Raw genomic sequence first — 15,953 nt, 5'->3', positions numbered from 1 at the left:
CTTCCACTGAAGACTTATGGAAATGCATTATTTTCCACTACTGTTATGATACTGACACTTATTTTAAAGATTTTATTTATTTATTTTTCCCCAAAGCCCCAGTACATAGTTGTCTGTCATAGCTGCACATCCTTCTAGTTGCTGTATGTGGGATGCGGCCTCAGCATGGCTGGAGGAGTGGTGCCTCGGTGCGCTCCCGGTATCCGAACCCGGGCCACCGGCAGCGGAGCGCACGCACTTAACCACCAAGCCACGGGGCCGGCCCTGACACTTATTTTAAAAGATTCGAATGGTAAAGAAGAAATAAGGTCTTGCCCTGCCCTAACCTGGGGTATCACCATTACCATCACCATTAACGCTGTTTGTATCCTTGAAGGTTTTTTTCTGTGCGTTTACCTATAAATTTTTTTTACATAAATGAAAATATATTATCTGGTTGTTTCATAAGCTGCCTTTTCAAAAACTAGTTGTGTCTTCTCCTTAATTGTGCTCCCTCGGCACCTGCTGTGTCTCGGCCCTGCCATCACCGCTGATGGGGCCTCTCCGTGTGGCAGGCTCTGGGTGGGTGACATGAACTTGTCACCAGTTTAAATGGCTGTAAGGACGGCTTCATTAGCCCGGTTTTATTTAGAAGATGCAGGATGAGAGAAGTTGAGACTTGGGCCCAGCTCATCCAGCTGCGCGTGGCGCGGCTGCAATGCAACGCTTGTCACCGCCACGCTCTCCTGCCTCTACCCAGAGAGTGAAAACATGGGGCCTCTCACCTGCTCCCCGGCGTGGCGCTCAGTCCTTCAGGGAAGAGTGGCCGGCCCCTCCTCACTCTGGTCCTTGGAGGCCTCAGCAGCTCCTCTTGGCCCAGGCCCCTGAGCGGCTCCTGCCCCCGTCCCTGCTCACAGGGCTGCTCTGAGCTGTCTTCCGCTCCCCCCACCCCAGACCCCCAGAGAACCTTCACCTGGCTCCCTCTGAGAAGAAGAAAGGGGAGCTTGAGGTATAAATGCAGGATGGCGCCCGCCCCACCCACCAGGAGGCCTGCAGATGAGCTGGCCAGGGCTAATGGGCCTGACCAGGCCTGGCCTCCCCGGCTCCCCGCCCAGGGGAGGGCTGGGTTGCAGGGAAATGGAGAATGAGGCTGGGGGCCCGCGGGGAGCAGTGGGAGGGTCACCCCTTTCCTACGCCATCCTGGCAATACCTTCCTTCCTGAAGGCCGTCTGGGACAGCCAAGGAGACCTCAGAGCATTAGCAGACCCATCAGCGGGGAGTTAGGGTAGGGCTGTGGAGGGAATGGGGCTCTTGTGGCCTGGGAGAGGCCATTATGTCTGCCTCCACTGCCCGCATGAAGAGATGCTCTGGCTAATGGACTAGCCCAGTGCTCTGCACGCTGGGGGGGTGGGGAGGAAGGAGCACTGGATCCGGAGTCCAGGACCTTACTTCAAGTCCGAGTTCTGCCGCTTGTTAGCTGGCCAACTGTGCAGTTTTGGTGACCTCTCTGAGCTTCCAAGTCCTCACTGAAATGCTCAGAGTCCCTCCCTGGCCTCCCCCAGCTCCCCATGAGAATCAGGAGATAACACATAACGCCACCCGAGGCAAGTGGGAGGGAGGGGATTATTTCAGCCCTGGTTGGGGACCTTTCCGCACACTGGCCGAACCCACTTTCCTGCCTGGTAAGTGAAGAATCCCGATAAAACCGAGTCCCCTCCAGGGCAGGATGGAGGCTGACACAGCACCTGTATCACGTAGCGTGCCAGGTGACCTGCGGAACCTGAGCAGGTGCTCGGTGGACCATGGGCGTTGGGCGACTGATGATCAAGCTCCAGGAGCTGTTGTGTTGATCCTCACAGCCCTGCCTGGAGATGCAGCAGGAGTCAGTGTGGGAGATGTTGGCATCAGCTTTGGAAAGAAATGTGAGTGAAGAAAGAAACGGTGGTGACCTCAGATGCTGAAACTGTTACCAACCCCAGATTTTTTTTTTTTTTTTTTTTGCTGAGGAAGATTTGTCCTGAGCTAACATCTGTTGCTAATCTTCCGTCTTTTTTTTTCATGTGAGCTGCCACCACAGCATGGCCACTGACAGACGAGTGGTGTGGGTCTGCACCCGGGAACCAAACCCAGGCTGCTGAAGCGGAGCACGCCGAACTTAACTACTAGGCCCCTGGGGCTGGCCAAACCCCAGATCTTGATAACAGAGGTGACTTAGGACACGGAGGCTCCACTGTGCTCATGGATATTCCCAGGGAATGTGGACCATCCTAATTTTATGGGAACAGCTCAGACTGTCACAGGCTTTTTTTTTTTTTTTTTTGTGAGGAAGATTAGCCCTGAGCTAACATCCGTGCCCATCTTCCCCTACTTTATATGGGACGCTGCCACAGCATGGCTTGACAAGTGGTGTGTCAGTCTGCGCCCAGGATATGAACCTGCGAACTCCGGGTTGCCAAAGCGGAGTTCTTGAACTTAACCACTATGCCACCGGGCCAGCCCCATCACAGGCTTTTATCCGGGGCTTGCTGAGCTGGGGCCATGGTGTACATCTTGCATCCAGGAGGTGAAGTGCAGTCTGAGAATGGGCCAGGAGAGGAACGCAGGGCCTCAGACCCAACAGACACAGACCAACTGCCCAAGAGGACATGAGCTTCCGGAAGGCAGGAATCCTCACGTTCTTGCACCTTCTGTGCCTAGAACAGTGCCTGGCACGTACAGATGCTCCCATTTCTTGACTAATTATTAGTGGATTGACAGAATCCTCAGATCCAGGTACCCAGATCTAGCTGTTCTTGGAGCCCATCCACACCTGGACTTTTCAGTAACATGAGCCAATCCATTCCGTGTGTGCGAACATGTGCATGCATGTGTATGCATGCATGTGTGTGTGTTTCAGTGGGGATTCTGTCACTTGCAACCAAGAATCCTGACCAGTGGGGAAGCTCGTACCTGGAAGAGGCAAAGAGGCAGGTTGCAAATCCCCCCTCAGATGTGCACTCGGCTGGGTCCTGGTGGGACGACACGGTGAGGATTGTTAAGCCCCACTTTCTGCACCAGGAGGCAGATCAGCTACGTTTCCTCACTCCCAGGGCGATTGTTTTTATTGCTCTGAGTTCTCATGAGGCCATTCAGTTGAGGCCAGAGGGATAGCTGAGTCCTCCAGACCTGCACCCAAGTGACAGGACACCCTGGACTAGGGTTTAGATTCAAGGACTGTGAGTCAGCAAGGGGTCTGGTTTTGGTTACTGGCTTGTGGCGTTGACGGGAAGCAAAGAAGCCAAGCACTGTAAAGGAGTGGAGGCTACATTCTCAGAGATACCCCAAACCTGGCAACAAACGGCTCATCCCCTGGGGCCGTTGCCAAAGTCTTTGAACCTGTACCATCAGGAAGTGGTCTCTGTGGGTCTCTCATCTGAAGGCTCAGCTGGGGAAAGATCTGCTTCCAAGCTCAGGTGGGTGTTGACAGGATTAAGTTCCTTGCAGACTATTGCACTGAGGGTCTTATGGCACTGCTGGCTGTTGGCTAGAAGCTGCCCTCGCTCCTTGCCATATGGGCTCTCCATGATGGCAGCCCACATCATGGAGGCTTGCTTCCTTAGAGCCAGCAATGGGGAGAGTCTGCTAGCGAGATGAAGTCACAATCTCATGTAGCCTCATCATCTTTGCTCCATTCTGTTGGTTATAAGAAGTTACAGCCCATACTCGCAGAGAGGGGGTTACACAGGCTGTGAATACCAGGAGGTGTATCGTTGGGGGCCATCTTGGATTCTGGCTACCACACTGATGGGCTGACCAAGAACCTCCCAGTGCCAGCCCTTATGGCTTCCTCTCCAATATAGAATGGCTAATGGACCAATACCATTGTGTGTTGTTTCTGTTCTCTCCTTTTCCAAATGGGAGTTTTTAAAAATCATGATTATTCCTTTTGTCCTGTCCACTGCGAACTGTGTGTCTTTCGAGGGGTCATCATTTGGCCGTAGGGTACCAATCCGAGAGGAAGAATCCCTTGATCTGATGGAGAGAGATCCAAATAGCCCCCAGGTCCTAGGCTCGGATTGGTACTCCAGTCCCCAGAGTTGGATTGTCTCTTCTCATGGATGCATTTGCTGCTGTGAATAATACAGCTACGGATTTGGGGTGGGAACATTTTAAAATCATACGTGGGAAACAAGTGCGTGTGTGGGTGGTGGAATGTCCGGGGAGGAACGTAGCCTGCATTTGCCACTTTGCCTGCCAGCATCTCCTTCTTGTGCCAGCGTACCCTGGATTTACCTTGAACTCCCCTCTTCCCCGCTCTCCGCCTGTTGGGTTTAGATGAGACAGGCTGGCACCCTCCTCAATCCCCCATCCCTGCCTCCCGATCCAGGGGAGGGCATGTGGCTGGAGCCTGGCCAGAGAGCAGAATCCTCGGGACTTTGGTTAGAATTATCAGGAAAGGGAGGCTCTTTCTGCTGCGATTGCTGGATTTGTCGAGTGTAAACAGAACCACTGGTTACCTGCCATCTAGTTTATTCATTGAGAATAAATGCAACGCAGACAAAGCAGAAATGAGAAACAGGAAACAAGAGAAGTAACTTTGAGAACATGATTTGAGGCCCTGGATCCAACTATGTCTGAAATGAAAATCACTTCTGGAACCTCCCTGGTATGTGAGTCAGTAAATTCCCTTGAACACACATATACCCCTGCACTCCCCCGCAAGCTAGATTAAACTAGGGTTTCTGTTACTTGTCACCAAATCCTGGCTGACACCGTATACAAATCTGCCTATGAAGTGAGTCTGTAATCTACACTCGAAAGCGGCATAAAGCAGAGATGAGCCGTCGCCTCAGGCTGGGGGCAGGGGCGGGGTGAGGGGCTGGATGCTCCGGGCACTAGGAGACTTCTGGGGAGGGGGGTGATGGAAATGTTCTTTTTGGGGGGATGGAAACATTCTATATATTGATTTGGTGATGACATGGGCATACATACATGGGTCAAAGATCATTGAACTATATATTAAATGTGTGCATTTTATCGTGTGTAAATTAGACCCCAATTAGATCAATTACAAAGATTTTTTTAAAAATCCGCCTGTAGGTAAGCCTTCTCTTGAGCTGCCAGGAAACTTCGTGCTGGCACTCTGACTCACTGCAGCAGAGTTTTCCATGAGTTTTAATTCTGTGAACTGTGCCCTGTTGTTTTCTCCAAGCCCCTACTGGCTTCTTTCCAGCCCCGCTGGCTTAAAATGTAATATTTTTGCACTTTTGCATGCTCTGTTGTCCTGATTCGGGAAGATCTCTGCAACATGTTTGCATGGCTTCCTGGCCTGTCACCAATGTGTTTAAGGGCACGTTTCCTTGGACCTGGGCTTCTCCCCATGTATTGAGAGGCTGGACCATAAATGGACCCATCTCTCCGTCCCGCCTTCTAGATGAACCCCTTGGACCCTGGGAAGAGGAATTATCTTGGCTGAGGGTTCTGAACCAAGTCGTGCATATGTGAAAAGACCTTGGGCTTCAAAATTCTAGCATAAAATATCAAACCCCAGTTATCTCAAAACCACAGCTGGCAGGGGATTTGGGAAAGCTGGGCGGATGCCGGAGAGGCATTCTGTCTCCTCTTCCTAAGACGGAAGATGAAGAGGGGAGGAGGCGTCAGCTCTCAGGCCAGGGGCTGCGCTGTCTGTAGAACACATGTCCCTTTGTCACCCCCTTGTTTGTTTCAGACGCCGACAGCCTGAGACTGAGCTGTCCCCTCCTTTGGTCTCGATCGACTGTGGAATCCAGCAAGCCTGGTCTGGGGTGTCCTTGGGCTGCGATGGGCGTGTCCTGTCTACTCCACGCATCACCCCTGAACCCCAACTCCCAGTGCTTTGCTGGTGGGAGACACAAAGGCGGGAGGCCTGAGCTCCCAGGGGAACAGGATGGCCGCTGTGCTGGAGCCTTTGGACGGCGGCTGGGCTCTCGCCAGTGCTGGCCGCCTGGCAGGACTGGCCTTGGATGAGGACATCCACGTGTGCTTCCGCAGCGGGCGCCATCAGGCTGTACCTCGGAGCCCTGCTGTGAGGAGTAAACGAGATCTGTCCGTGGAGCTCTTAGCCCGGGACCCACTGCACACAGTAGGTGCTCAATAAATGGCATCATTGCCCTAACCGCCAGCGCTTGGGATTTGCTGTTCCTGTGAATGCCCCTCCTTCAGCGGCCACCCTCTCCCTTCCCTCCACCTAGTGCCCCAATGCCTGACCGTAGTACACGGGGAAACCGAGGCACAGCACGGCCGGGGTCCCATGGCTGGCAGGCGGCAGCCCCCACCCCATGTCCCGTCACCCCCACACTCCACCCTGCAGATCATGTAGTGGCAGAAAGTCGGGCTTAGTGACAACCAAAGCAGCCGGACAGGGAGACCAGTGCCCTTTCCAGCTCCCAGAAGCCCCTCGGTAGGAGAGGCCGTACCCACCCCCGAGCCTTAGTTCTGCTCTTCTGTTGACCAGCAGCTGTCAGGGAGATGGCCAGACCCCTGGCTCCACACGGTTTCGGGGTGGAAACTGGTGATGCTTAGGGCCCTCGGCTTCCTGCCTTTACCAGACAGAATCCCAGAAAGAGGGAGGCTTGGGGTGGGGGGATGATGAGGGCCCAGCTGTGCTGCCTTGGGGGCGGGGGATAGCAGAGGCTCACTGCCCCACCCTGGCTCGCTTTAATAATTAAATACCAAGGGAGGGGGAAGGAAGGTGGTGGAGGGCCTGCGGCTTCTGCTCCCCGTCCTCCGTGCCGTCTCCCTCCATTAGCTCAGAGATGAGGTGGTCCAGGGCATGGACGGAGGTGCTGGGAATCCTCCTGGGGGCTGTGGGGCGGGGCCAAGAGAAGAAGGCTTGCTTCCTAGCCAGATGGAAGTGATGGTGCATGAGAAGGGTCCAGAGGCTGGGAGAGGCCCGAGTCCTGGAGTCCACCTTCCCAGGCCCAGCGCCCGCTAAGGGCAGATGCATGTTCATATACGGGCCCAGCCCTTCCCTGACCTCCAGGCCCTGGCAGTGGGTGAGGGCTGCCCTCCTGCTGACCAGGCTTGGGTTCTGAGCCGCAGCAGCTGGACCCAGGCAGGGGGACCCCTTCAAGCTCATGGGGGGCAGCTCCCCACAAGTGCTCAGGGCTGGGGACCTGGGGTGGGGCTCGAGGAAGAGATGAACTGCCAGGGCCTGGATTCACTGGGCTGTGAGGAGCCAGGCCCCTAGACGGCCCTCTTGGTCACCTTCAGGCCTGGGAGGCATTTCTGCCCGTGTGGAGGCCTGGGCTGGTGGAAGCTTCCAGGTGGATGGGCCCTGGCCCCGCCCCCTCACATGGGTCCTCAGGGTCGCACCTGGTTTCTCGGAGTCCCCAGAGGTGTCAGATGTGGTGGCATCCAACTCAGCTCTTCCTGGATTCTCTGACTGGTGTGGGGAAGGCAGGCGGGAGGATGGGGAGGGCACACCCCCGGCGCTGGGAGGGGGGCAGGCGGGCACCCTGACTTCCATCATCTGAAGCTTCTGGAACCTCTGCCCACAGACCACTTGGGGTCCCCTCTCCGCAGAGCAGTGGCCTTGCTGAGAGGAGCAGCTGGGCCTGTTAGAAAGGGGAGCTTGGGAGCAGTGGCCTGGGAGGGACGAGTCGGGCTGCCTGGGGGCCGGTCATCAGGGAAGTACCCTTGGGGGTCCGCCCGCCCGAGGGTGGTGCTGCAGCCCCTGCTGTGGGACCACCGGGGTAAGGCAGAGTGGGTCCAGGGTTGGGGCAGAATGCTGGCCGTGGGGCGGTGCTGCTCCCTCGACGGGTGGTTCACTCCGTTAGCCACCCTCCTGCCCGGAGCTCGGGGAGCCACCCTCCCCATCTCTCCCCGCTCTCCCTGCTCCTTACCCGGGCCCCCGGGGCCTCTGCCCTGGTCTCTCCTCAGGCTCACACAGTGAGCAGGTCCCCCTAGAGCTTCCCTCAATGGGGCTGGAGTCCCAGGCCGGATGCCAGGAGCCCAGGATGGGCCTCTTCGGGGGGCTGACCGGAGGCAGGGGGCAGTCAGGAAGCCTTCCTGCCCGGCCCTCGTAGAGCCTGTCTCCTGGGCTCCAGCCTACTGCTGGGAAGTAGGGAGGAGCTGGCACAGGAGGCCAGCCCTGCCTCAGAGAGGTCGGGGCTCAGAGATGTTGGAGCTCAGAGAGAGCAGGGCTCAGAGAGATCGGGGACTTCGGGACGGGGAGCAACAGGAGAAGATGCTGCAGCCCGCCCCGGGGGCCTCTGTGCGCTCACACCGTGTTCCTATGTGCAGGGACCGTGTTAGCTGCACAGGCCTGGCGCCCAGTAGGTGTGATGAAAACTAAGGTTCCCAGGGAAGCAGGGGGCCTGGGAGGGTGAGGAAGCGCACTGGGGTGAGCCAGCAGGGGCCAGCATGGCTGACCAAAGCTCCCTCTGCCAGAGGAGTGGACACCTACCAGGAGATGGAGCACCCAGAGGTGTAGACAGACAGCCAGGAGAGGGAGCACCCCAGAGGTGTAGACAGACCAGCCAGGAGAGGCGGCACAAGAGCTGGGGTACAGAGCAGGCTGCAGGAGGGTGGAGGGGTGCGCAGGAAAGGCTGCCCGGCTGGGCCTCCCGTTGCCCGAGGGCGTCCTCACTGTGGGAACAAGACCACGGACAGGACAGAGGACAGAGCCTTCCTCAGTGCAAGATATAAAATGTTTATTGGTACACATTTACTGTCTTTTATAAAACTTGCTTCAGCTACATGGGCCACTGTGCTCGCAGGTGGGCTGGGGGCCAGGGAGAGCCAGTGCCCACTTTCAGTGGGGGCCTGAGCCCAGAGCCCCAAGGCTGGGCAGACAGCAGCTCGGACACACCGCGTGCTCTGAAGGCTGCTGGAGCTGGCCGGCACGGGGTCAGAAAAGAGAGTGACCCAGCCCAGCTGGCCGAGAGTCCTTCCCATCCCCAGCTCCTCGTGGGGACCAGACACCCTCCTGTTCAAGTGACCAGAGGATGCATCCAGGGGGCAGGGACGTCATTTGCAGAAAGACTGAGCCACAAGGCAGGTTACCAGAAGCCCCTCCCAGACAGACAGCAGCATCTCCTTCGGGGCTGCTCACTAAATGGCCTGGAGAGAATGGAATGGAGGGAAGAGGTGCCCCAGCGGCGGGGACGAAGCTGCTGGCCCGATGGGCGATGGTGCCGGCTGTGTCATTTCCAAGGAGGCCTGACTGAAGGGGGCAGGACTTCGCTGGGGCTGGATGACCCCCCTCCTTTCCTCACCAGCCTGCTGGGAGAGCAGCCCCACCGCCTGGGACAACTTCTGTATAATGGGTCACTGAAGGAGAGCCTGGCGGGGCCACAGGGTCCACTTGCAGGTGGCTGCTCGGTCTCTCGGGCACCCCTGGAGCCTCGGCCCAGGGCGAAGGAGGCATGAGGGGCGGGCGGCAGACTTTCCTCCTTGCGCATGGGCACCGGGGCGGCTGCCCAGCTCCTGTCCTGCAGCAAAGGGTCTCTGGAGGCCACCGGCTGCTCCCGGTCCCTGCCTCCTCTCCAGGTGCAGACCTCTCAGGAGGCGTTCCCAGAGGGACACTGCATCTCCATGGTGACCGTGTTGGGCGTGCCGCCCCCGGCCTCCCCCAGCTCGGCGCCGTCTCGCAGGGCCCGCTGGAAGACCACCCGTAGAGGCTCCCACAGCCGCTGCGACTTGTCCCTGCCGGCCAGGAAGTAGACGACAGGCTTGGAGCTGCTGTTGATGCAGATGCACAGGTCGGTGACGTACTCGGGGAAGGGGGCCGGGATCTGGAAGATCCAGAAGAGGAACCAGTCGATCCCCAAGTAGATGGAGGACACGAGGAAAACCGAGACCATGGCCAGGATGACGTGGTTGAGCTTGGCGGAGCGCTGGCGCCGCCGGGCCCGGCATTCCACGTGCAGGATGAGCGCCAGGCAGGGCAACACCATGAGTGGGCAGAAGACCAGGAAAAGCAGGATGCCCAGGAAGATGTCCATGTGCCTGCAGGCCACCCCAGAGGCCTGGCGGCCCAGGAACACACAGAAGTAGTTGTGGATACTGGTGACCAGGAGCGACAGGGTCCAGAGCAGGGCGCACACCACAGCCGACAGGCGCTTGGGCCGTCGGCGCCAGAACCAGGCGGGAAAGATGACCGACAGGCAGCGCTCCGAGCTGATGGCTGGCAGGAGGCTCACGCCGGCGAGAAACATGCAGAGCCCCAGGATCCTGCACACGGCGCGGATGTAGTCGGCAAACGCGCCCAGGAAGCCGCCCGTGTTCAGGATGGAGAAAGCGGCCTTGCTAAAGAGGTAGCCGACGTCGGCGCTGGCCAAGTGCAGGAAGTAGGTGGAGAAGGGGCTCCTCTTGATGGAGAAGCCGAAGATCCAGAGCACCAGCCCGTTGCCCACCAGGCCGCACAGACAGAGGAGCAGGAAGATGTAGTTCATGACGGCCGGTGGGGGCAGCATGGTGATCTGCTCGATGGTCAGGAAGCCACGGCTGTAGAGCTCCGGGGCCTCGCTCACGCCGGGGCATATCTGCGCAGGTGCAGAGGGGAGACGCCTGGTGATGCTGGCTGGGCCCCACGCCCAAACCCGCCCCAGGTGTGCTGGTCCTGATTACGGACCCGTACAGCCACTGGCCCTGGAGCAGAAGACACCCCTGACCCCACATAGTGCTACCACTCTGTGCCCCAGGGAATGGAGCTAGCGGCCTGCAGGAGGGAAAATAATCAGGCCGTAATTCGGGCACTGGCCTGCCCAGCTGTCAGAATAGACTCTGGTCCAAAAATGTCCATGTCATGCAGCGTAAAGAAGAACTGAGGGACCTTTCCAGATGGAAAGAGACTAAAGAGACATGACCAATAGATGCAGTGCTGGGATCCTGGATGTTACAGTGGATCTAACAACTGCAACAGAGGCTGTTACTGGGATGACTGGGGAAATGTGAATAGGGACTACGGATGGATGCTGGTATTGCATCAACGTTACATTTTCTGAATAGAAAACGGACTGTGGCTATGTAGGGGAATGTCCTTGTTCTTAGAAGATACAGGCTCTTTGGGGCAAAAGGGCTTGGTGTCTGCAATTTACTTTCAAATAGCACTGGGAAAGAAAGTCTGTCTATCCAGAGATGCATAGAGAGAAAACACACGTGCCGAAAGGTTAATAATTAACGGATCAGTGAAGGGTACAGGGGTGCATTGAACTATTCTTGCACATTTCCTGTACACTTGTGATTTTCACAATAATACATAAAAATATTTATTTAAAAAATAAAATCATTTGTAAGTTACAAAAAATAGAAAAACAAAACTCAAAAAGCGGACCCTGGCCCATAGTGGGATCAGAGAGAACCGGGGAACCAGAAGCTGGGCCAAGGTGACCCTTTGGGTTTCTGAACTGTGAGGGATGTGGATCTGGCCTGGGGGTCCCTGGGGAGGGGACACACTTGAGGCAGTGGGCATTTATCACGCTCAGTATTTTAACAACTGGCTGTAGGAGTGCATCCCACTGAGTGTCAGTCTTGCCTGCAGCATCAGGGCCGGCATGTAAATGCATGAAGGTGAGCCCGGGGCAAGAAACTGGTGTTGGGGGAGGTAGGGGGCAAAGCAGAGGCACCCATCCTGAGCAAAGTGGGTGCTGGGTGGACAGGCAGGCTGGGGGGCCGACCATCCTTTCCCCCTCTTCCCAGAGAAGCCAGAACTGCAGATCATAATGTGAACTATCCTGATCTTTAAATGTTCACATTTAAAAAACACTGTGTGGGCCAAACACAACACAAGACAAGCTGGATTCAGTTCTCAGGCCGTCGATTTTGACCTCTCATTCCCAGCGGCAAAAGCAGGCGGCCCAGAGCTCTACGCCCCTTCCCACACCCCGGCAGACAGCACCCATCCACCCCAGCCCTCTCCCACCGAGCCTGAACCTGGCCTTGGCCCTCCCCGCAGGCTGGCTATCAGTTCCCATGGCTCAAGACTCGCCAAAAAAGAACCGGGAAGGTTCTTGAGGCAGGACAATTCTGCTACCTTCCAGATGGCCCCCAGCTCGGGCAGAAAGCGGGGGCCTGAAAGATTGCTCTCTGGATCTGACCACGCTCTCCTCCAAAGGGAGGGGACTTCTGGCCTGGCTGGGGCAAGGGGAATCTGCAAGCAGGGACTGGAGGGTGTTGGCACAACTTTGGGGAGACTCCGTGAGGTCAGAGCAAGCACTTTAAGGGGGTCCTATCCACCAGCCATCAACTTTAACTAGCTTTATTGGCTCAATATCTCTATCCATCTGTTGACCCCCAAATCCCTTAGCTTGCTCTTTACTCAGCCTTTCCTGTTGGTGGCTTTGACCGCTCCAAGCCACCGAGTAGTCTCCTGTCAGCCTCCTCTCAGCTGGGGTACCAGACCCAGTCACTCCTAAGACGGGAGGCAATTGGGCTGCAAGGGCTGGACCCGAGAGAAGGGATCATTCGCTGCCTCTGCAGGCTGGAAAAAGTCTGCAATCCCCTCCTTGGAGTCAGAGAGGGAGGGCGGGTGAGTCACTGGGTGTGTAGCTGCCGTCCCCGGCCGCATACCGCCTCGTAAAATGCCTGCTCTGGAGCCTGGCCCCCCTCCCTGGGTGCTGTCTTTTCTCTGGGGATTCCCCCCCGCTCCCCAACAAGCCAGTCCCATCTCTGCCTCCCTGGCTGCCACTCTGCAGTGGTCACCATGGGAAGCAGGACAGGGCCGCAGGCATGGCAGGAAATGGCAGGGAATAGGGTTCAGGGACCCAAGCGGGAGTCCCGCCTCTGCCTCCACCTCTGGGCTCACCCCAGTCCAGTTACTACGCTGGTGTCTGCCTCAGTTTCCCCAAATGTGGAAGAGGTTGCACCAGGTAAACTCGAGGGGTCCTTCCAACTTGAGAGTGTTTTGGCCAGGATTCAGAAGGGAATTCCAGAGTTTCCAAAGGCCTCAGAGGAGTAGAGGGCCAGTGGGGGGAGGACAGAGGCTATGGGTCAGCCTGATGGTCTGTCAGAGTCTCAGCCATAGCTCGTGCCTGGAGAAGGGCGGGGGGTGTGACCTGTGACTAACGGACCTTGGCCTGGGGCAACACTGGTGGGATGGCCTAGGGCGGGTAACGCTCTGGGAAGCATGTGACATCAGGGCCACCTTGGAGCCAACCTCTGGGGGCCTCCTGGCAGGGCCTGGCCGTGGGAAGTAGCTGACCGCCCCATCTCCACAGGGAAGAGATGGAGCCAGGCTTCTGAAGGCTGCTAACAGATGCCCCCAAGGTCTGCATGGGAAGGGATTTGAGAGTGTCCAGTCCCCTGTGCTTGCTTCTCTGGTGAGGACACTGGGGACCTGAGGGACCCAGTAACCAGTGCCAGGCCACACAGCCCAGAGGGGCCCTGCTGCCCGCCTGTCTGTCCCGAGCTAGATCACAGAGCCTGGGCGAGAGAGAGAGAGAGAGAGAGAAAGAGAGAGAGAGGGAGTGTGTGTGTGTGCGTGTGCGTGCGTGTGCGTGTAATGCTGGGCTGGGTCTGCCCCCTCCCACCACACCCTCCCGACACAGAGTCCTCCCTGCCGTGAGCTGCTGCCCCCGGCGGCACCTGCCTTGTTCCTGTTGGCAGGATGGGCCTCCCAGGAGCAGTTTCCCGCCATCTCCAGGCCTGGCGAGTCCAGATTCCACACGGCTCTGCTCTCGGCTCACCTGCCTGCAACCCAACCTGGCAAAGGCAGAAAGGGTCGCATCAGTGTTCTCCGCCCCCTCCCAGACCCCTGTCCCCAGGTCCCTAGGGCTGTCACCTTAGAAGAAAGGTGATGAGCAGTCCCCTGGCTTACTCACAGGCAGGGCGGTGTGGGAGGCACAGGGACTGCCCTGCAGAGTCCAGAGCAGGTCACTTCACGCCCCCTCTCCTCCTGCCCTGGCTCCTCATTCGCCCCCCTGCTGATGCTAGTCGCCCACTGCCACGGGCTGGGGAGGAAGCCCCTCTCCTTCCCCGACTCTCGCTCTGTCTGTGAGATTTCTGGAGCCCAGGTGGCTTCCGGAGATATATCTTTAATTAGCCACACACATTTCCTGGGTGCCTCCTTTGTGCCCACCCCAGGGTGCGACAGAGGTTCCTGGCTGTCAGTCCCAGAAGGCAGGGAGGCTTCCTGGAGGAGGAGACCTTTGGCTGGGCCTTGGGTATGTAACACGCTAAGGTATCCCCCTACAGGGGACTGGAAGGCAGGACAGCCCAGCCATCATGAGCATCATTGTCACCACCATCAACCCCGGGAAAATGAGTAGCAGCATGAGGTGGGCACTGTGTCAGTGGCCCACACCCATCCTCCCGTTTGGTCCTCAGTACCAGCAGAGGCAGGTTTTGTCACTCCCCTTTGACCCGAGCACTGAGGCTCAGGGAGGCGAGGTCACCTGGCCAGTGGCACAGCCATAACCGCGGCACACGCTGCAATTCTGGAGATCTGTGTTATCTTCAGGACTAGAGAGCTGCGTAGGAGGGAGCGGCTGGAGGGGTCAAGCCAGGAGGCCACTGCGGTTACCCCAGCTCCAGGCTGGAGGAGGGGCAGCTGGACTCCGCCAGGACTGCAGGTCGGGGAGGCGTTGTCCCTGCCGGAGACCGGCCCACCCCGGCCGGGCAGAGCTCACTTGGTCTGCCTGCCCCGGGGTTCTCTCGAACTGACTCCTGTCCCCCAACCTGGGCTCTGCCCCTGCAGGCAAGCACCTCTCCCTCCCACTGTGCAGGTGGGGAAACTGAGGCTGCAAGCGGGGCAGGGGGTCTTGCGAGGGCACGGCCAGGCGGCAGGCAGCCGGGCCCCTCCACCGCCTGGAGGGAGCGCAGGGCAGCGCGCTTGGCTGACTCCCCCGGAATTCCTGCCTCCGCCGCCCGCGGCCGCCACGCGCACCCACTGCACCCCCTCCAGCCGGTGGGCGTGGCCGAGGCAGGCGCGCCCGTCATTGGCTGGAATGGGTGGCCGTCCGCGCGAGTGGCCCGCCCCCCCCTTAACCCTTGGGACCCCGGAGCCTGTGGAGCCAGTGCCGCCCCGAGGGGCTGGGGCGGGGCACGGGGCGCGGAGATTCCCGCGCCGGTGCTGGGCCCCCTCGCTCCCCGCCCGCCCCGCGCGCCTCGGTCCCGCGCGGATGAACAGCGCGGCCCTGCGCCTTCCGGGGGACAGCGAGGGGGCTTGCGCCGGTGCCCCAGGGTGGCTTCGCGCCGAGTGGGAACCCCTGTGCCCGAGAATAAGTGAGCGAGTTCATGATGCGTGTGCAATGTGCTTGCAGAGGGCGGGGTCCGCGGTGCGCATATTTAACCCCCCCATCTTGACTCTAGTTGGGTTGCTGTCCGCGCTGCCATTGACAGGCCTCGTGCTTCTCCACCTGTTGGGGCTGGCCCAAACTTTCCCCGTGGCTGCAACCCCAAAGCTACCCACCTCACCCCCATCCTTCCTGCCCCCAGGTCCACTCCACCCGGGCTGGTCCCACTCTTCTCAGTGGCCCTTCCAAACGCACACCACCCCTAGCTCTGGGCCCTAGGTTTGGCCCCCAGGGATGTCCTGACTCAGGAGTGCCGTGCCCTTTCACCTCTGCCAGGCTAGACCTGCAACCACACAGATGCCCCCCAAGGGCAGCTGGCTGGAGCCTGCCCATGAGGCCAGGCTGGCACTGGGCATGTGGTTGGCAGGAGCCCACCTCTGCTGATTGATTCCATGTGTGGGTGTCCCTTGTGTGTCTCTGAGCCCTCGTCCTGTCCTGCCACGGGCAATCTGAACAGCTATTGCACTCATGCGGAGAGATCTGGAAGCCAAGTGGACCCCACGTGCAACGTAGAAAGACATGCGTGTGACATGTGTATGGGGTGGTGTGAGTGTGTGCGCCCCTCAGGTCAAGATCTGGCCTATGACAGAGCCAGCGTCAGGTAAAGCAGACAAAAATGCTGCCAGCTCAGCTCACCCCTGACCCTCCCTTCAAAACACAAGCCCCCGAATGGGCCCCCAGCCACCTGTTTGCCTCCTGCTGCCTGGGTCTCAGGAGGTT

General features: G+C 58.4%; 1 protein-coding gene across 1 annotated transcript; it reads right to left on the bottom strand.

Moving 5' to 3' along the window:
• Positions 1 to 8,639: 8,639 nt before the first annotated feature.
• On the bottom strand, positions 8,640 to 13,102 carry MRGPRF (MAS related GPR family member F). Its single transcript, XM_087423109.1, has 2 exons — positions 12,960 to 13,102; positions 8,640 to 10,561 (listed from the first exon to the last, which is right to left on the bottom strand). The coding sequence occupies exons 1-2, from the start codon at positions 13,066 to 13,068 to the stop codon at positions 9,501 to 9,503; spliced, it is 1,170 nt and encodes a 389-aa protein (XP_087279235.1). The 5' UTR covers positions 13,069 to 13,102; the 3' UTR covers positions 8,640 to 9,500.
• Positions 13,103 to 15,953: the final 2,851 nt, after the last annotated feature.

Source organism: Ceratotherium simum, chromosome 34 (genome assembly GCF_057802395.1).
Source record: "Ceratotherium simum simum isolate JZ-2026a chromosome 34, ASM5780239v1, whole genome shotgun sequence".
In the NCBI taxonomy this organism is placed as follows: domain Eukaryota; kingdom Metazoa; phylum Chordata; class Mammalia; order Perissodactyla; family Rhinocerotidae; genus Ceratotherium; species Ceratotherium simum.
This window is presented reverse-complemented; position numbering and strand designations above follow the sequence as displayed.